This window comes from Alosa sapidissima, chromosome 1, assembly GCF_018492685.1.
Source record: "Alosa sapidissima isolate fAloSap1 chromosome 1, fAloSap1.pri, whole genome shotgun sequence".
In the NCBI taxonomy this organism is placed as follows: domain Eukaryota; kingdom Metazoa; phylum Chordata; class Actinopteri; order Clupeiformes; family Clupeidae; genus Alosa; species Alosa sapidissima.
The window spans coordinates 52,744,521-52,766,639 of NC_055957.1; the positions used below are offsets into that span (position 1 = coordinate 52,744,521).

The 22,119-nt window shown below is 42.2% G+C and overlaps 1 protein-coding gene across 6 annotated transcripts in view; it reads right to left on the reverse strand.

Annotated features, from left to right (window-relative positions):
• Positions 1-1,856: 1,856 nt before the first annotated feature.
• Positions 1,857-22,119, reverse strand: part of cdh18a (cadherin 18, type 2a) — a 50,584-nt gene continuing 30,321 nt past the window's right edge. For all 6 annotated transcript variants that reach the window (XM_042108598.1, XM_042108597.1, XM_042108600.1 and 3 more), the window contains 10 exons: positions 18,174-18,468; positions 17,079-17,198; positions 12,543-12,710; positions 12,054-12,241; positions 11,710-11,963; positions 10,620-10,756; positions 8,833-8,954; positions 6,791-6,905; positions 2,940-3,191; positions 1,857-2,639 (listed from right to left, as the gene is read on the reverse strand). In XM_042108598.1, the coding sequence (XP_041964532.1) occupies positions 2,122-2,639; positions 2,940-3,191; positions 6,791-6,905; positions 8,833-8,954; positions 10,620-10,756; positions 11,710-11,963; positions 12,054-12,241; positions 12,543-12,710; positions 17,079-17,198; positions 18,174-18,468 (2,169 nt within the window). In that variant the 3' untranslated portion in view covers positions 1,857-2,121. The remainder of the gene's footprint in view (positions 2,640-2,939; positions 3,192-6,790; positions 6,906-8,832; positions 8,955-10,619; positions 10,757-11,709; positions 11,964-12,053; positions 12,242-12,542; positions 12,711-17,078; positions 17,199-18,173; positions 18,469-22,119) is intronic.

Consider the following 22,119-nt stretch of genomic DNA (forward strand, 5'->3'; position numbering starts at 1 on the left):
CAAACCATGATCCATCACCGGCAAGATAATTGCTGGTAGTTATTTGATGTGCATGGTTTGATGTGCCAGATTGTGTTGGAATGGCCCATTTCAGCGATAAGGCTGATCAACAGGATAGATCATCACCACCACTATCATCATTAACGGTAAAATTAGTTCTTTCTCTAAGCATAACAGGATGTCATGGTGAATGGGTAGGCAGTGAGATATACTGGCAGATTAAACTGTGGGGTCACTTTCAATGCTACCAACTAGAATGGCTCAGTGGAGTATGGAACAAGAGATTGATCATGGCAGTAAGAGTCATAATCGAAGGCCATAATTAGTTATTCAAAGTAACCATCCAAAGGAGAGGGGACTTCAGCCACTGTTCCCACCTCCAAAGTTTCCAGCTTCAGGAATTTTGATCGGTGGAGCATGATGGTTCTGTCCTTTGAGACTGACTTTATGCTCAAGGTAGTACTCATTTTAGTACTGGCTACTGCTTGGGCCCAGACCATCTGGCATTAGCCAGGTGGTCAACTTTGCCCACTTTGAATATGTAGTTTGAACATCATGATGTAGCCACATTGCTGTCCTGCACTTGTTCAATAATAGGCATGCCACTAAGTGACAACACAAAGTCTTTTACTCTTTTGATCTCGTGAGGGAAATTTGGTCTCTGCATTTATCCCAATCCATGAATTAGTGAAACACACTCAGCGTGTGAGATGAAGCACACACTAATCCCGGCTCAGTGAGCTGCCTGCAACAACAGCGGCGCTCGGGGAGCAGTGAGGGATTAGTTCCTTGCTCAAGGGCACTTCAGCCGTGCCTACTGGTCGGGGTTTGAACCGGCAACCCTCCGGTTACAAGTCCGAAGCGCTAACCAGTAGGCCACGGCTGCCCCAAACTGCAACTCAGATAAAAGAAAATCCCATAATTCTAGTTCTGTGCCAAACTTCATGATCGTCTCGACAATGAAGGCAAACTACTTCAGGTAATTCACAAGTAGTGGCTCCTTATCTGCAAAGTCAGACTGCTGTTATGGCTTACCAGTAATATCAGAAAAAAACTTCACAGACTTCACAGAGATGAAAATTAAGTATAATTAAGGTGCAAATATAATATTATTTGCTAAGTAAACATCAATGTATTGAATAAAAATGAAGATACAATCCTGGGAGAGGCCTTCCCCATATCCCCCCCTGAAATAGGTCAGACATTTTGTTGTTTGGTCATTAAGAAAGTCTGATAAAATTGTGTGAAGTCTAAATATTATATAAGCCCATTAAAACAGTGCAATAACACAATCTTAATCATTACTATGGGGTATTAAAGGAATCTTAAGGGTCTGTTATTTATGTGTCTCGGGCTTCATGGGAGTTGATCATGCCCGGATTGCAACACAGACTTTTCACAGTTGATTTATAAGTCCTGGGAAAGTAATAAAAGCTGCTCACTCAAGCAAATGCCGTTGTTATCCAATTAAAACTCTCTCTGTGCTGGAGAATTGTAATAAGTTATTTTCTTGGTTTTGTCAAAGGTGGTATACATACAATTTCGGACCACTTTCAGAGAAAAAGGGATACAGTGGTACCCTGGAGATATGTAGAAAGAAATGCTCCAGGTGGGTTTTAATTCAAACACTATTATATAAGAACTTTAACTTTTTTGACTGTTTTTCCTCCTATATGAATGACACAGAGCCCATTATGTCTAAACTCACTGTGTCTGATTTAGCCAGATGACATTTGAGGGGTTCGTTTTAATGAGTTGAGGATGAAAATATTAAAAGTGTGTTTGATATTCTATGATATGTACCACAGAACACATACAGGAGTCATTAACTTTATTAAGCAATATAAAATATACACCAGGGAAAATAACTTCCTCTCTCAGTCTCCGATATGTTTTACATAACTGTGTGCTTTTTAATTGAAAAACACATGTTGTTTCCTTCCACTTGTAGAACCTAGTGAAAAAGAAGTCAATACATAAAAAGTGAACAAATCTGCACAGTTTTAAAAAACAGAGTCTCTGCTGAATCCTCTCATTAGGAAATGAGTCAGATGGTAAAAGTATTAAATATAAAAAAGTATAATTTTTTGTTCCTGGCCTCATATCAAACACTGATTGATGTCAGGGGTTGTACTCATTGTCATGCTCCCTAAAAAGTATGGACAGTGTGTGAATCTCCGGGCCCCAGTCGTCCAGCTCTGCTGGGTCCAGCTCAGATGGCACCCCAGGGAGGTCCAGCGAGCTGATGGAGCCAGTAGGGGAGCCGTGGCCATCGTAGGCGTACGTCTGGAGGGAGTCGTACGGCGGCCCTCTCGTGTCCCGGTCGGCCACCACCACCCTCTCCCTGATGACCCTGTGGATGTCCTCCTCGTCCAGGATAAGCGACGTGCAACTGGCCCCGGCGGCAGCAGCTGCGGCGGCCACCTCCCAGGCCTGGGCCAGGGCATCCCGCCGGAGGCGAAGCTCCTCGGCGGCGGCTGGGTTCCTCAGTGCCACGATGTCAAAGGCCTCCGTGTCCTCCTCGCCTCCACCCTCGTCGTCGTACGTCACCACGTTCTCCCGCACGTCCTCCTCTGAGATGATGAGGGGTTCCTTCTTGCTCTTCTTGCTCCGCAGGGTGACAAACAACACAACGATGGCTGCATAAAACAAAAAAGAGCAGATAGAAGTCTTTACTGTGCCACCTGGAGCAAGTGAAACACAGTGAGAGACAGTTGGGAACTCAAGGAGACAGTATGTAGAGCAGTGAAGGAAGCAAAGCAGTTCCAACCAGATCTCCTTGGGGACCTCTGCATGACTGCTTTCAAGCTCTGAAGTGTTTTACAAAGGAAGATAAGATGAAAAAAGTTCCTAAACACACAAAAATGCTTTGGTCTCTGAACTTGAGATTTACTCCTTCTCTCTTTCTCCCATCATCTCCCACCCCCTCTTGCTCTTACCCAGCAGAATGACGATGCAGAGGAGGATGGCGACGAGGGCTCCGGTGCTGAGTCCAGCAGAGGACAGGAAGGCCTGTGCCTGGCAGGCCCTGAGCCGGCCGCCCCTCTGGCAGGGGCACACGCGCAGCGTGAGGGTGCTGATGCTGCTGAGTGCCGGCTCGCCGCCGTCCCACACCTCCACGGCCAGCTCGTACAGCTCCTGCTCCGTCTGGCTGAAGCCGCGTCGCTGCGACACGATGCTCGCACTGTTATCTGGTGCAGGACGAAACACAAACGAGATGTTGTTATGGTTTGGTTGCTTTTGTTGTTGTCGAAGTCTGCAGATGCTGGGAACCCCTAAGGGAATGCGCTTGGTGTTATGGCAGATGGACGACTAGGCTGTCGGCTAATTCATTATTGGGAGGCTACAAAATGCTCTGAAATAAAGAGGACTAGAATTTGGCAAAACTGTAGGTCATTATATATCAGAACTGTCCCACTGACAGATGGAAATGATAGTGTTTCAACTGAATAAAATCAGGAAGCTTTTCCCCTGAGATTGTGTTCTATGTCTTTCACCACTCTGCTGGTCTTCGCTTTTTTATTTATTTTTTGATAAAATAGAGGGAGCTGGTGGAGCCGTAAAAAACGCCTGTGCGGCGCCAAACACTTCACGCCTTATTAAATCCACTCTGGCGCCTGGGCCTCAGCTCGTACCGGGGAGGCTTGTGTGTGTGTGTGTGTGGTGAGCATTTCAGCCTCGCCTCCCCAGAGCCGAGGATCAGTGTGTGCAATCACGGCCCACCTCTTGAAAATGCAGATTCATGTTCCCCTCGGAGTGCCGAGCCTCCCGATAGCCCGATGCCTGCGGCCGCCAGGGGAGACGCAGGCGGAGGGGGACGAGCGCCAGTCTCCAGGCAAGAGCCTGCCTACTCGTGAATGTCAACACGGCCATGTGCAAACTGGAGCCCCTGGAGGCCGGTACCTTCCTCCACAGAACCCCTGTCTGATTTACACTGGATCCGTGCCGAGGAGGGGTCAATGCAATGCTCGTTGCCAGGCTGGGAGTTGAAAATCATTACGACACCGTCACCCACAGCTAGCTACCTAGAAGGGCTGGCTGAATGCCAGGCAATTTGCAGAGCCGTGGAGGAGACTGCCAGCATGATAATACAAATAAAAGCACAAACCCTCCCTCCACTGGTTGCAACAGTGGTGTTCTAATGTTATTTATTAGTAATTAGTAATCAAATGTAGTCATTTGTTGAAGCTGAACAGGCACCGACTGGTCTCTAGGCATAAAACACAGGAGACTCACTCAAACACTCTTAAACCCTCTTTCTGTAAACACATGTACTTTTTCTGTTGCATAAAAACAGCACATTTTTGAATTGGTGTATTTTTAAATGCAATGGAAGTGCCTTGCGTAAGTAGTGCAATTAATTTCTCTGAAGAGCGATCCTGTGTAAAGGAACATCGCCTTGGCACTCTTAATAGCTGTAGTGGTCCAAAAACATGAGTGCAGCAGCTAAAGTGTGTAGTTAAGGCGAGACACTACAGGTGAATAGGGTAAAATTTTTAAATAATAGACATCACCATGAAACTTTCTCAGTTGATTACTTACACAAGTATGAACAAAACATGTATTACAAGTTTTTGAAATTCGAATGTTTAATTATGCAAATTAGGCATTATCTCATTAAATATGCGCAAATTTGCATATATTTTCGGTAGATAGATCTGAACATATGATAAAGCCTGGTACAAAATTATTCTTTCATTTTGTTTGCATACAAGATAAAAATAAAATTACAGAGGGATTTCAGGATATCTGCTTTCATTACCTAGGAAATCAGAATATACTGTCCATAGCCTTAAAAAATCGATTTTTGCCTTATATTTTTGATTAAAATGTCACATAAATCAGGCCAGGAATGATTTATTAACAAATCCCTCTGTAAATATCTTCAGAATACTGCTAAGTGTATATCTGGAAAGTTTGGTGTACATAGGTGCTACATAGGCTGAGATGTTTCTACTGGAAAATGATAAAACAGCCTTGGAACACAGCCAAGAGATTCCGTTCTCAGCCTAGACTCGCCTTTGAACTTTCGCGATTAGTTGCGGTTACAAAGGAAGTGTCCATTTTTGGATAGCACAACGTCATGCAGGAAAAACAGAGCTTTCCAACGGTACTACACATGTTATGTTTTGTATCACGGTCGCGGTAGAGCATGAAACGTTAGAAGACTAACTTTTGGTGAATTTAGGAGAAATATACAGGCGCGAGTAGACAAAATGTAATGAAATAAACACCTAAATGTGTAAATCGGGCTTTGTTGTTGTAGTAGTGTGAAAGAATACATGCTAAGGTAGCAAATTAGCCCAAAATCTCGAAATTGACCAGTGCATGAAAAAACGATGTTTTCACCTGCCGTGTCTCGCTGTGTGTAGTTAAAAAGGATTTCATGAAGGCAACAGATGAAGCATTTGGGGGTGGGGGGAGGAGACTAGAGCCCATAAGAGACACTTCTGTCACTAATGTCCCCTGTGTGACAGATGGGACACGTGGATGTGCATTTACAGGGCTCTACAGCAGCCTCGCACTCCCCTTGACGTTGATCACATTGGTAATCTGTGTTGTCGCGTGAAACGTGTGTGTCAGCTCGAGAGAGTCGCTCTACTCGCACCGACAGAGTGACAGGCATTTTAGACATAAATAAAGAAGTGAATAAATTAATCAATCAATCAATGAACCAAGGTGGTCACTTGGAAAGAGCAAGGTTGGATGGCATATCCCATAACCTTAACGAATGCAAAACTAAATTGGTCATGCTACCTTGAGAATTGGATCCACTCCACAATTGAACATCTTCATTCTTGGCCCATGGTACACCTTTCCACCCTACACTGACATTGGACTGGAAGATACAGTACGACTGACAGACAAACCACACTGCAAATATAACCTCCTTTGTGTGGATAATTAGGGGTGTTAATTAAACCAATGTGTTACCTAATGTACTAATGAATGAATTAATTGAGGGTGTTATTAATTGATCAAAGATGACAGAGGATCTGCTGGCCTTGTACAATCAGTGGCAGGAAAGACTTCTCCAAAGTGCTCTTAAGTGTTACAAGGGGAGACTCCCAGATAAGTCCCAGATGAGGCAATCCCTCCATGTTGCCTTAGGGCAGACAGCATGCTGGGCTTGAAGGCACACAGTTGGTGAGTCCTACACTCTTGATACAAAAACAACCAAAGGCACGTTACCTCTAAACATCTCAAGCATAGTACACTCATTGTCTTCTGCATTGTGACAAGTACACCGAATCATTCGCTGGCCAGCGTATCCATGCAGAAGCGCACCACTAGTTTTCTTGGGGGGAAGGTGAGAAAGAAATGTGTCTTGATTTTTAAACAGAGGAAGCCTTGAGCTAGTGAGGGCATATAATACTGGTTGCCTGGGAAACAACACCATTGATACAATTCTGGTATGACAAAAAATAAAATAAAAAATGAAAAAAAAAAAAGACGTAAAGAAGGAAAAAGGACTCCAGGGGTAAGAGGGTGCACATGAGGATTATCCCTGTGACAACAACCAGTGCAAACTCTGCTTGTATTGGCAAACAGGCTTTGATTACAGAGAAGCTCCAGCAAACCGGCTCTCTTGAGACAGTTGGGTAAATGAGAACACCCTCACAAATCCATCATGTGACAATTTTCTGAAGGACTAATCACTTTTTAATGATCTATCTCAAACTGTTTGCGTTGCGTATGTGTACTTGAACCATGTGTGAGCTGCTTCAAAGCCCCACATAAATGAACACACTCGAGACTCAGCGTGTTTACAGCATGGCGCAGGTCGTACCTTCATTGTCCTTCAGGGTGAAATTGCGGTTCCCCGGGGGGTCACTGGGCAGGGTGAAGGAAAAGTGTCCATTCGCAAAGTTGTCTTTGTCTGTGGCCTTAATCGTTTGAATCACCTTCATGACAAAGAGAGAGAGAGAAAGAAAGAAGAAGAGATTAAGAATAAAGCAGAAACAAGGAGAAAAGAAAGAGAGAGTAAAAAGAGAGAGAAGGGAGGCAGGATGTTATGAGGGGGGAGGCAGCGACATGCATTCAGATGGAGTTTGAGGATTACTGGTGTAATTGGACTACCTGGGGCTTTTCCTTCCCCTAGTTTTTGAAGGACATTGAAAACAGACTCTATCCTTTTTCTCCCTCTCTTTCTCACCCTCCAACTCTCCTGCACTCCCTCTCTCTCTCCCTCCCTCTCTCCCTCTCTGCTGCTGTGTCCAGTTCTGCTGTTCCTCTGTGGGATGTTGTGGGCAGATCAGGGGTGGTGGGCGACATGCTAGGGCTCCTAGCCGATGATACTGTGTCAGCTTGTTAAACTAATTGGCTCCCACTAGCAGATGAGTAGACAGTGAGAACCTCCTCGTACTGTTGAGCTGCCTGCTCACCTGTAGGCTTGGGGATGCCGAAGTGAAAAAAATAGCCACCCTTTTAATAAGCAAGGGACACAGTGGCTTTTACATCAGATATCATGCAACTATTAGTAGAATTTTTTAATTTTTACATACCTTAAATATTAAAGACGAAGTAACAAGAGCCAAAGAGAAAGGGAGAGCATATCCTCACATCTCTCCCCATTTAGTGACTGGACTTCAAAAAGAGTGTCTTGTGTTTCAAATTATGCCTGAGCCTAGGGGGGGAAGCCAGACTTTTTTAGCAGTCTGACTCAATAAGGGGTCATGCAGTGACATTCACGGCAACTCCGCGGAAGTGAGTGACACTTGGAGGTGTCGGAGAGATGAGGTTGCCGTGGTGAAATGTAAATTGCCGGAGAGAGTCACGATGGTCTGACTGCATCCTATGGTTACGGACTGATGAGACCCATACGTGAATTTCACCATTAGGACTGGCAGTGCCTTAAAGATGCTATATGTCACAAACGCCTATGCTCTGTGTTGCTCCGATATTACCTAAAGGTAGCATGTTAACCAGTAGCTTCAGACATCTCTAGTATCAAATACAGTGCAAGGCAATGAAAGTGTGCTGTTGCTAATGTAATTGTACAACTACTTGAATCCTACAGAAGCTTACACATAGCCTCTGTTAAGGTAGTTCCTCCACTAACCCATATAACTATTCTCTGGAAAATTTAAATGTAGAGACTATATTTAGTCTGAAATTGAGAATAGTCCTGTCATCATTTTGAAGAAGCGCAACTGTTTAAGAATCAATTCATACCGCATCACCATCCTCACAAGATCACAATAAAAAACCAATTCATCATTCAGCCCTTTTACCTCCAGTTAATTTGTTGCTGCTATTTGTGAGAAGCATCTTGACACTTAATCTAAACAGACCTCGTCCGTCACGTGCCCTCAGTGCACAGATTATGTGCCACTGCCTAGTTAGTAATCTTCATTCAAGGAGAAAAATATGAAGAGAAAATGCTTGTGTGATGTGAATCTGGGCAGCCGCTCTTTGCTGTGCACAGACCCAATTTGAATGAGTGATGATTAACATTTCCTGCAAGCCAGCGCCGGAGAGTGTTCAATGCAGCACCTATCTGTTGACGAAGACATTGGTGCATGCTGAATAATTTATAGGTTCAAGAGGCTGCAACGTCTGCAGAACCACAGATAAATCCATCCCTGATGGTGTCAGACATATCATAAAGGGTGTGTGTGTGTGTGTGTGTGTGCGCGCGTGTGAGAGGGAGGGGTGGTGGGATAGGTGGGAGGAGTGCAGTGGAGTTTTTTTTAGAGTTGTCCTGCTCTCAAAGGTGAAAGTAAAAACTAAATGGTGGTAATTACAAGAACTGGAGTTGTTTCAGAAGTAGGAGCCATGAGAGAATCAGATAGAGGGGAAGAACACACCAGAAGAGAGAACATGACTTACTTGGCCAACCCTGGAGGATTCACACACAATGATGTCGTTTTCAGTTTCAATATACGGCGCATTATCATTCACATCCAAGACTTGTACTGTGACCGGAACATAACTGACAAGGCTGGGATTATCTAGAAAGAAAAATGAACATACAGAAAAATAATCTTAATGACTAGGTTCATTCTTGCAAAATAATAGATATAGTAATACTTACAGCCATAAGACATACTGATATAATACTACTTAAATCAATGCAAAATGAATACATAAAGACATCATTATGCTGCCAGTTCTGAGCCATTAAGTGATTGTTTAATTATCGTGCCTGTTCAGGGTTGTAATAATAACTTTGTCTGGGTCTGGGGGAGTCTTTTTCTGAATGCACTGCAGTGAATTCTACATGTAATGCAAATTAGCTCTCTATTCATCAGTCTAAATGGCTTGGCTGCACTGGGAATAACTCACTTTCATTTTTCCTTTTGGAGCTCAAATCCTCTCTGGACTCAGTTTGTTACTCTATTTCTCGAGGTCAGCTAAGTTACTCTTACATCATGTCAGGATTCAGTGTCTGTCTCACGCCACATCAGCATTCAGTATATGACTAACACGACTTGTCAGTACAACATAACAAAATACAGACAGAGGACACAAACATCTTTCTCAGTTGTATACAGTATATGTATACATAAAGACAGATATACTATCTATTGCATATGACTTTCTCTGCAACCAGGCAATTGCAAACTCAACCAGCCCAATGTTCAGTGTACATTTTTAATTGCATCAGGGTCTCACACTACCCTTACCCCTGTCAACATTACAGCAATACAGTATGTCAGCGATAGCATCCTATGCTATCTAAATGTTGGATGTGGCTTTGTGTTGGATCCAGACGGAAACATCTCTACGTTTCTATATGTTTAACTTCCATCCCTCTCTAGCCATTCTATATGCTTAACTTCAATCCTAGCCTGGGTGAACCCAGACAAAACTGTTGACAAAAATTGAATTTGATGGGTTCCCCCAGGCTACTTTCACCCCTCTGTAATCATTATATATGTTTAACTTCCATCCACCCAACATCATTCATCTTATCATGATGTTCAGAATAGACTTTATCGTTTTAAATCCATAAGATCCAATAAGGCACCGCTGAGTTGTCACAGCAAGGGAGAAAGACAAACAGCCAAAATGTGTCAATGTTTTTCCCCTCAACCAGCGCCCCCATGGGCACCCCCCTCCAAACACGTTGGGAACCACTGATCTAACAAGACATGTGACAAAACATGGCCCTACATAATTATATTCCACTTGACAAACAAATAGGAAGATCATTATGTGCACTGTCTCCACCTGTATGTACCATGTCTCCACCTGTATACGGCATAAACTGTTCATGAACTGTTCATGAACAGTTTATGTTAGACTCCAGAAGACTGTACGTAGACTAATGAAGGTAGTACATTATCATTTCCATGTCAGCTGACATTATCAATAGGCAGCAGTTTCAGTCCATTATCTGAACACCATTGTGCCGAAAAGGTTAAAGTAAAGGGTAATTGCTTAGATAAGGGATACAAAGTGACAGAAATTGATTGACCTGGGAGTCTGGGACATCTCCAGCATTACACTGTGACAATGACTGTCTTAGCATTAGTCAGAAGTGTCAGAAGTTATGGAATAATCTGCCTGTATATCATCTACATATATGTTTCAGACAAAGACAACACAAAGCAGATAAAAGCTTTTGCGAAGTCAAACAAAAATTAATGGAAATGTTACACAGTGTGGCTTACCAATCTCTGATGCCATCACTGTGATGTTGTGCCAGGCGGCCTCTTCCCTGTCAAGCATTTGCTTAGTGGTTATACGCCCAGTGTTGGCATCAATGCTGAAACTCGTATCTGCATGATTGGTTTGGTCAATAGAATACCTGAACAAATAAGACAAAAAGTGTCCAAAATACAGTTTACTTTCATTGTGTGAATCACAATGGGCACTGAAGGGTCCTTTGAAAAAAATGGACAACACAAACTATTCCATCTTTTGTCAAAACAAATACATTTCCACAAAAGAATAACTGTCAGAAAAATATCTATTCTTCACTGTAGATACCTTGTCACATAGGAATACAGAATTTGAATAGGGCTTTGTCGTTATCACCAATATCGACCTGATAGTGGGTGGAGGGTAGCCTGGCGGGCCATCCTATATCATTGAAATGTATAGTCTGGAATCAAGCCATTCACCTCGCTTAATCCAAGGGGCGGGCAGAGAATTGTCTTTCAAACTGCCTAGGCATGCAATAGGCCAGCGCTACGACCACATCCGTATCCGGTCGGCAAAACGGCAAATACATCCTTCTTTGAAAGGAATGACTTAAGTGCATTGTGTTGCTCAACTTTCAAAGAAAAGCACAAGTCCAACTCCTCCAAAGTTGACGCCAACGCCGATTCAAACAACCGCTCTTCGTTCGCCATAGCCACCTTCCTTGTTGTTCACCGTCGCAGGACTGTCGTCATCCTGTTGAGCCCGCCTTAAGACTCTCTAACAAAATAGAGCGCTGTGATTGGATGACGTCCACGGCGTCAGCTAATAGAAATCCCTATGGTTTGATACTAGACATACAGGCTGAGCAAATTAATTTGCCGCCGCTAGGGTGCGTCTAGATTTCTAGGCTAGGTGGAGGGGGCTGAAGTTGCTGAAAATATTCTGGTTGGTCGAGCCTAAATAAAATGTGATGCAACACTAATGTAGCCTACCTCTCAGACAAGAGGGATTTTCATCATTTTTCAGCTGTGACAACAAGACCAGAGTGAGGTTCCCAAAAAACAATCTGCTTGATGAGGGTAGAGTCACTATAAGAAGCATCTCATGGAGCATTACCTTACAGCGCTCTTGGTACTGTCGGGGTCCTGCGCAGTGACCATGCCCACTTCTGTCCCTGCGGGGGCGTTTTCGTAGACGTCCAGGATGTAATAGTCCATGGAAAACAGTGGCGCCTCGTCCACATCTCCAATGATGATCTTCAGAGAGGTGGTGTCTTTAAAAGGGCCCAGGTGGGAAAAACGGGAGTCCAGGTGGGTGTTGATCCCCTCAATGTGAAGAGTGTAGGCCTTCTTCTTCTCATAGTCCAGATGCTGAAACATCAGCAGACAAGTTCAAATGATGGCCTTAAACTGTCATAATTAAATTTTTTACATCATAATAATTGCATGTAAGGCAGGAACCTTTTTCAGCACGATAACTCCTTCTTTCTTGTCACTGTCAGTAGAGATAGCAAAAATGGCAGCTCCCTCTGAATTGGTGATGCGGTACATCATTTCAGCATTGACACCAAGATCGTCGTCGTTCGCTTTGATTTTGCCCACTGCTTTCCCAACCTGTGCTGATTCAGGAACATAGAGCTGGTAGTTCTCTGTAGTGGAGTGAATCATAACAACCACTCATTCATTTCATCATTAGACTCTATGGACCACAGAGACAGCTTTGTCAGAGCAATCCATTTCATCAATCAGTGAGAGAGCAACTGGCTCTCTACAAGTTATTTATTAGTGAGTAATTCTGAGTACTGGTGCATTGTGCATTCAAACAACATTGAGGGAAATTCACATGCTATTTTCAGGACATTATAATTACTCATTGCATGTCATGCTCTGGATGTAATTGAATGAAATCTGTGGATGCTGGAGAGAGGGAGAGAGAAAATGAGCACCTACTCTGTGGGAACCTGGGGGGATTGTCATTGACATCCGTCAGAGTGACATTGATGGTGGTTGATCCAGACAGACCTCCCACCTGACCAGCCATGTCTTTGGCTTGGATGATAACAGTGTAGATCTCCCTGGTTTCTCTGTCCATGTTTGCCAAGGCAGTCCTAATGATACCTGCAGAGAAAAAAAAAAGATTAATGATCATGTGTTTTGTAGCCATACAATAAGAGAATGTGTGTGTATTGACAAATGAGGCTTTTAAAAATGAGTTTTCAAAATGATCTTTAAAAACTGACAGAAAGCATTTTTTGAAGTTGGAAGACTGTATTTAAACAAGTCTTAATGGTTGTGCAATATTTACAGGGGTTTAAATACACCCCAAAAAATGTCACATGGTGCAACCAAAAGTTTTTTAAAAAAGTGGTAAGTATATTGTACCTGAGAGTGTCTACAGTGCTTAACACATTATTATTTTGTAATTGACCTTGGTATTAAAAGTAACTTTAATCTACTATTTATTGGTTAAATGAGTATTTTATCTGGTTGTACCACCTGATGATGCGGTTGTGCCACCTGACTTTTTCTACAAATTTCAAATTATACAGACATCTTTTTGGACACCTATATAACCTTTTGACTTTGGTAGCAAGTTCATCCATTAAATTTTCCAATACAATAAAGAGTTTATATTAAATAATTTTTTCTTCAGTTCTACATTGGTTGTACTACGACATATAAACTGTACAAGTCCAACTATGAAAAGAAAGTAGCTACTTTTATTAATATCTGAGGGAGATTTACAAACTTTTCACTCATCAGTAAAGGTCAACATCTTCTCCTCTTCAATTAAAAAAAATGCGGAAAATATGAATGTGGTTGCACCGCCCTGACATTTCAGATAACAGGCAGATGCGCTTTGTGAGAACATCCGGTACCTTCTAAATGAGTGTGTATGTGTGTGTGTGTGTGTGTGTGTGTGTGTGTGTGTGTGAGTGAGTGAGTGAGTGAGTGAGTGAAAGAGGGTGAGAGATGTGTATCTGGGTGTATCTGTTTTTGTGCATGTTTGCTAATGCATTTGTTTGCAGTTCATCTCTGTTGAAGAAACAAACATTGAACCTTTCCTGGTAGAGGGCACATGAGGAGCAGTAATGACAGTAATGACTTCTCACTGGAAACTAAATGATTGTTGGGGGAATGGGGGTGGTCCTTACAAGGCCATGTCCTAACTGTCCCCTTTCGCCGCCCCCTTGGCCTTTCTCCCATCCTTGCATGCCATCCTGCCAAGCCGCTCCCACATGCTTCACAGGTTTCAGAAAAGTGTGTGAGCCATCTGCCTGAATCGTGCCCCGGGGTTCAGCAGACCATGGAGTGGCCGCAGCAGGCAGGGGGAAACAGACTGAGTTTGCACGGTGCACCTGTACAAGCATGATGCCGCAGGGAACACAACCCAGGAGGCCAGGAGCGGAGGTGTGCAGCATCTGACATTTGGACTGGAAGCAAACACTGATTGGAAAAATTGCACAGTGAACTGTGTTTAACTTGAACAGCTGATTCAGGAGTAGATCACTCGAGAGTGAGTAAAGGCCGAGGGGCCTCATGGAGATGCTGGCTGATTGGGAGGTCAAGTCATTTTGTAATAATTTAAAGCAGACAGTTATCTATGAGCCTCTAGTTGCTGTAGCATATTAATCTGGTTCAAAGCCATGGCAAATGTGACCCAATTAAAAAGCCAAACACAAAACCCCAATCTCCCTGTACAAACACATACTTTAAACGAAGTGCTAAGGTTAACCAAGGTTAGCATTTGAATTGATGATACAACTTTGATGTTAATGTGAAAAACTTTCAGGGATTCCATTGTTATTTGTTTATGTATTCTGTGGGAACATGGTGTGCCATATATTCATGTAAGCTGTTAGTCTTTTGTAGTAGAAAATTGTAAATTGTTTTTTTTAAGAATTTGGATTCTATGCTAGCATGGGCTGTGTCGTTCATTCTTGTAGGAACGGAGGAGAGAAAACCTGAAGCCAGACACCTCAATATGCCAGAACAAATAAGCACAGCCTAGTGTTCAGCCTCAGAGAATGTCATACAGATTGTATCCTGCACATCCAGGCCAGATACCACCTGCCAGAACTGGACATTTCACTCGAAAGCTTTGTTTTTTTAAGAGACACGCTAATGTTGAACAGTCTTTCTGGATTCAGCTAACAGCCAGAGGCCAAAAGTAAATAAACCAAACAGGAATGGACAATAGTGCATGCAATGAGTGTGCATTTATTAGTGCTGGACAGTGCATAATGAAGGAATGCTCATTAAGACCTAGTCCGTTCAAAAATCTGTGGTAAACATAAATTAATGATGGCAATAATGACAGCAAAAATGCTTGAATGCATTGAATTAATTGCCAAGAGATCTCTAGTGTTACACTAAATTTATTACAATACTATTTCTCACAGTATGTTTCTTAAGTAACTGTGGTTAATATTAATAAACATGTGGAAAAATCAATTTAGACTAAAAATGAGTCATATCAAAAGGATAAAATTGCTCACGGGCTAAATGCCATGAAAAACATTCCAGGTATACCTTTCAGGTAAACTAAAATGTTCCTCAGACACAGTTACAGACACATGTATATTCATTTCAATAGGAGACATTTTCATCCAAAGCAGCTGCGTTTGGAAATCAAACATGGGTGAACCAATGCAACAGACCTCTTCACAGCACTACCGCATGTCCCATACATGGTGCATATGACATGTAATACTGCACTAGATAACTCTGACCAAACAGCCTATGGCATGTGAAATGGTACTGTTTTACATTCAGTGCATGTTCATGAGGCACGTAAAGCTGGGTAGGTTTGAATGAACTAATGCTTATGTTGACATACAGTGATGAGACGTTAAGAGAAAATGCTGCCGTATGGAGCTGCCTGGAGAGTTACTCTAAATCACTAATGCACTGACAGTGTTGACACTAATTAAAGGCAATTCCACAGACCGGGCACAACTGCATAAAAGGCCGCCTCCTATTGGGCTTCATGCATAGGTCTATATGTCTGGCTCTCAAATCTATTCCAATTGTCATCATATATGCGATCTTACTGAAATCCACCCAAAGCCATTATTCACTCTCTGTCTGCCGATTCCCCACTCGGTCATGCCTTGGAGCAGTATTCCCCACGGGCAGAATAATAACACTGCTGTGGCACTGCTTCATTTTTGTAATGGGACAAGCCTAGTAGAATAACCTGGGTCCATTTTACAATACTGTGTCCAAACATTACCAATGCAATCGTGTTCGGTACATCTGAAAGAATTAAAGGAATGTCTGTTGAGATGTACTGCTGGGCTTTGTAACTGAGTCGGTGGGGTTGTAGAATGCGTACAGCACCCAATGCTTCATCCAATTCTTCTAAATGAGCGTGGATAATGCCATTCCACTCTCTGTGTTCTATGACCCCAGCAATTTGGAACATTGCAGGAGTCATTCACATTTGAGGAAGAGAGCTCAAACAAAGCCTATTTTTCCCACTCTCTTTCTCTCTCTCTCTCTACCTTTTTTACTTATTTTTTACTCATTCAATCATTCTCCTCCCCTGTTTATACATCTACTGTCACACACACAGACACACACACACAAAACGCATGCATGCACAAACACACACACGCATAAAACACATACACAGACACACACACACACACACACACACACACACACACACACACACACACACACACACACACACACACACACACAGACACACACACACACACATTTAAGTGCTCTAAATGTATGCTGTTAATTTTGACCAGGCTATTTTAAAAGCCTCAAACAAAAGACATACTCTCTAAGTGGTGGTTGCTTTCTTGCTCTTTCAAAAGCCTTCTTTCAGGCTGACTGTGTCAAAAGACGGGGCAGCATTTCATAGAGCCTTACTGCAATTGAGAGCATGTCAATTACGGACAGCAAGGCCAGCACTGTAATGGAGAGACTATCTGGGGTGGTAGAAGATATTCCACAGGCTCTCTACATTTAGGGGTTTTGCGGCATGCTGTGAAGCTGTACATGTTCTTGCTTTGACTGATATTTTAGACCTTTTATATCATTATTATTATTTATACATTCCCCTTCTTTTCTTTCTATTTATTATTATTATTTTTATTTGATTTTTGTTATTATTACTATTATTTGCCTTTTGTATCTTTTATTGTTCTTGTTTTGTTGTTTTGATTATTGTTGTTGTTTTGTAACTCAGGGCATTGCTGTAAAAGAGCTTTATGCTCAGTCAATTTCTCCCTGAATAAAAAACGGTTGATGATGATGATGATATATACAGTATATATATATATATACACACAATAAATATATGTATATGTACATATATTTATATTCTGAAGCAACAATCACACAGTTGTTCCTGCTTATGTGCAAGGCTGCATGCACACCTAAGCAGGGAGGTTGTCTCTACCTTACAGGAGATGTATTTTATTCCCTACAATGGAGAATAAATCCAATAAGACAATAAGATCTTACCAGTTTTGGGGTCGACAGAGAAGTATGGATGTCCTTGTAAAATACTGTACACAATCCTGGCACTGTTTCCATAGGTAGGGTCATCTGAGTCGGTTGCAGTGATTTGAAACACTGATGTTCCTTAGAAGAGTAGATTTAAGAACACGGTTAAAAGAGTTTGGTTCACTAAACTACAGTCTAAACACATGCCAAAACTGACCAGAAGAGCAAACCCATAGCCAAAACTCACCATAGCAATTCATAACTTGCTACTTCTCAGATACTGCAATTAATCATGTCACAGCAGGCCAGAATAACAAACATAGCCTATCTTATCTTATTCATACTTGTAAATCCTCTAGGTTTGGAAATAAAGATGACTTAATCCAATATGTTATAATCCATAGAGTAGGCCTAGCCTAGGCTATGTTGGTGTCACAAGATGAGACTTAGGTACATGAACTATAAACAACTTGTTTGAGACAATGCGTTTGAGGGAGCTAAAACTCCGTTTTCGTGTAAACAAAAGGGCCAAAAGCATACAAAAGTCATGCTTTTATACAAATATCTAGATACGTGTAAACGAGCCCTTAATCTCTTGAACACAAAACCCCTGCCATCCCAGTCAATCCTTCATTACTGGCATCTTTTGCATGTTGAGATCAGTACTTCACTGATTCTTTGGAAAAACATCTAGGAACTAGACACTACAAAAATGCAGTGAGTGATCATTTTCCTTTTTAACTTTACATTTGCAAAGACCATGCAGACAACTAAGATTTGGTTCACATCAAACAGGTTGAAGCACAATGCACAGTTTTCAACAGAGCTGGACGAATGCCCCTTGTTCAGAAATGAGTCAAGTTGCCTGAGGAAAAGGAAACGCACAGCATCTTTTTTGTCATGTCAACTATGTCAACACGTTCAATTACCACTATCTCAGTTACACTATGGGACAACTATGATATAACCCCTAAAGGATCATGGGACCACCACACATCTCACTAGAACGCAGAGCCTCATGAAGCACATGGGAGCTCTCCCTGTTCAGAAAAACAACATTCAAGGCACCAGCCACAAGCCTCCTCCGTGATCCCAGAATCCCCGCAGTCTCACCAATATCTGCCATCTCCGGCACAGAGGCTGTAAAGGGGCCATCGGGGAACTTGGGTGCATTATCATTAACATCCTGGACCTTGATGATGAATTCCGACTCAGGCTCTATGGCTCTGCTAGTGTACCGGTCGATAGCCTGGGCATGGAGGACATAGTGGCTCTTCTTTTCCCTGTCCAGGCTCTTGGTAGCATGGATGTCACCGGTGACCTCGTTGATGATGAATATGGTACCTGCACCTTCCCCTGAGAGCAGGTAACGCACTGATCCATCGCCTTTGTCTGAATTAGAATGTAGCTGAGAGAGTTTACACACACACACACACACACACACACACACACACACACACACACACACACACACACACACACACGATGGGGAGAGAGTGAAAGATAATATATACCTCAACCATGGTCTAGAACTTCATAACTCATTACCGGTACAATTTATTAAACTCTGGCATTTTCATTTACTTCATGATCGTAGTGTCATATTGATTCTGAAACATTCAAGAGAAATTATAATGAAATAAATCCAAAGCTATGAAACCCATCAAAGAAGGAAAGTATGCATGCCACAAATGCTGTCTCCAGTGTTAGGTTTAAACCCTTTTCGAAGTTGTGAATTGACATTGGCAATCTCTCTAGCCGTCCACCAGTGGCCTTAACATCTCACATCATGAAAGATCAAAAGATCCCCCCCCCTCAGACCACCTCTCTGGAACCATTGCAGTTTGCCTACCACCCTGAGTTGGGTATTGTGTTGTGTGGATGCCATGATCTATAGTACAGTACCTGCCAAATAAAGTAACATTCATGACTGTGTACATGGACAATGTTGGCTAAGCAGTTGGTGGAACACACATATTACTGTTACATGCTTGTTTGGGAAATACTTGTAAAAACATACCAAACAGTGATTGAATCATTCAGAACTGCAAGATTTGTCATTATAGGGAATCTGGTTCCTGATCTGAAAGTCTAACACTAGGTGGGTTTACGTGGACAATCTTTTGTCATTCCGAAACTATTCGGATTGGAAAATGTAAGCCATCTGTTCACATAGGGTAGGCTACGTTCTATTCTGATCAGGTGCTTAAAGGCACTCTATCTTTGACAACAGTAGTCCGGCCAGGATATTGTCATTTAAAAAGTGAAGTTGCAGCCCTCAACTGATGTTGATGTTGTGTTGTCATGTTGTGTTGTGTTTTTGCCTGATGCGCCACCCTCCACCTATCTACTAATCACAAAGTCAGCAGTGTTTCGGCATCCGGGTTGGCAACCTCTAGTCGGGGGGGGGGGGGGGGGAGATCTTCTGAGCGACAAAGAACAATGCACAATTCTATCTATTTCTATCTGAATGTCCATGGTAACAAAAGTATTGTCTGCCTGGAATACAAATGAGTGCAATGCATATTCTTTTTGTTATAACAAATTGCCTAAAAGATGCCACTTCAGTAAAACTGTCATGTCTTTGTTGCAGTTTAATAATATGCCTCTGTGATAAATAGGTTGGTGATTATTTAATTACATTACAATCTTCTGCAAGCTATAAGAATGTCTGGCGCATAGCCTTTTTTTGCCATATAAATATAATTACCATGTCAAGGTAATAATAAGATGAATAATAATAGTACAACAATACTTTCATGTCTTTTTTCATGTCAGATTTTTCATGTCTTTTTTTCCAGTTCCATTTTCAGTGTACGGAGTTGCAGTTTGCAGTTAATAGAGTGTCAACAGATAGTTTGTTGACAATCAGAGCATCTGTAGATAGTGTGACCAAAGTTTGATATAGAATTAGGATTGGTCTGATTTTCTGAACTAGATCTGAGACAGCAAGGTGCAGGTGGGCCTGTGTAGAGATTGATGGAAAGTCCACAGCACAAGAAGAACCAAGCTCATTAAATTGAGGCTCAGCCTCCTTGGCTAACCACAAATTACACAGGGTGTGGTGATGGAAAGGTCCATTTTAAAGTGTCCCCAGGGCCCTCCAGACAGCATATGCAAGGGGCAAGAGGAACTTCGTGTAAACTATGAAGCAGGTGGTGGAGAAGAGTGGACTGAATGTAATCCCTGTCTTAGACACTGGCACAGATACTTATTTATGCCATCTAAACAGGCAGACTCCCCAACTCCTATGCTGGGAAATATGCCAATGCAATATCCATAACAGAGTATCTGTTTGCAGCTGGTTATATAAATAATAATAAATAACAACAACAGCAAACATATATATACTCTTTTTGATCTTTTTTATATTATGTTTACCTCAGTTATGTTTATAGCCTGATCACCTAAAGTTAGCCCACTTTGACAATAGTTAACAGTGGTGTAATGGTTTGAAGAGGTATATCTCATGCAGGAGGCCTGGGCTTGACACCCAGGTGATGCTTGTTTTTTCGAATTCACCTTGAATAAGTGCATTTGCTAAATATTTTACCATTAGCTTTACAAATAGTTAGCCAGCCAAATACCTTTACTGATCTCCAACAAGGAAAATAGGCATGTGCAATTAGTGTAGGCGAAGCACAAGAAAAGCTGTGAATGCAAGTTTATAAATTCTAGTTGCCAAGCACAGCTGCAAGCGCTAGGCTTCAACTCAACTCTAGAGTAGTGGCAGATGCTGTACCTCCAGTACACCTTGATTGATCCCCCATACACTAAGAGAAATTCAATTTGAAGCAGCCCAGACAGAAATGTTCATAAACGCTGCCGACACAGAGGTGCATACACATGCAGCGTCCATATACCATATTCAGGTTCAAGTGCCACAGGTTTGAATATGACCTGCAACCTTTTCCCAACCCTCCTCCCCCACCAACCCTCTGCCCTTTGCTACCAGTCACTCTTCACTGTCTGAATAAAGGCAAAACATGCTATATTCTACTGTATGGTCTATAATGTTAACACGTTTATCCTAGTGCACAGAAAGCTACTCAGGATAAGAGTTAAAGTAAGTCCATGTGGTGGTCCCTGAGACGCTATCTACCCCTTTATCTTTGTCCTTTATGTGGTATAGTAGATGAAGACTCTGTTTCTAAAATACACATTCTGCAGACACTGTACAGTTTCTGTGTTCTTGGGTGTACATAGCATTGCTGGCAAGGCAACAGACACCTGGGTGTGTTTCTGCCATGCCAAGCTATATACACACCCAGGGACACCACATGGGCTGTTCCCACTGGAGTAGCATTGATGGGTGTTGAAACTTGTGTGCAAATAATCTCCCTTTAATTATGCATGATCTGAAATTGACAGCATGGTCATTGTATTTTAAAGGTAAAATATAGCTGCAAGCAGCAATGAGGGGGCCAAGCAGTTGAGCAGGAGTTGGGATTGGATTGGATTGGACAGGACTGGACTTGACTGTGTTGTGTTAGATTGGATTGGATTGGACTTGATTGGATTGGATTGGACTGGACTGGACTGGATTCAAAATTCTCCGAATGTATTGTGTGTCCTCAAGATGTACTCCTAAGACCACATACCAAGTTTGGTTTAAATCAGTGAAAGTGTTGATAATTATAGCACCCCTAGTGGTGAAAGGTCACCAAAATAATTGTGCAGTCTTAATATGAGGTCATGACTCCACACCAAGTTTGGTTTAAATCGGTGAAAGTGTTGATAATTATAGCACCCCTAGTGGTCAAAGGTCACCAAAATAATTGTGCAGTCTTAAAGGGAAACTTGGCGGGATTTCCGCCTCTGCTGGAGAAATTGTGCATTATGCTATTTCAAACTGTGGAAAAAGGTAACGATAAAGCACATGGATTTGTTTACAAGCTAGCAAAACGGTTAGCATAAGTTTGGCAGACAATGTGTATGTTTCAAGGTAAGAAACACGATTTAAAACGAGTTTCTTGTTTCTCACTTCTCTTTCCGGGACGGTAGTCGCAATGTTGCAAGGTTGGTTTTCCGCCTGGGGACGCTAGGGGCAGCGGAAAAA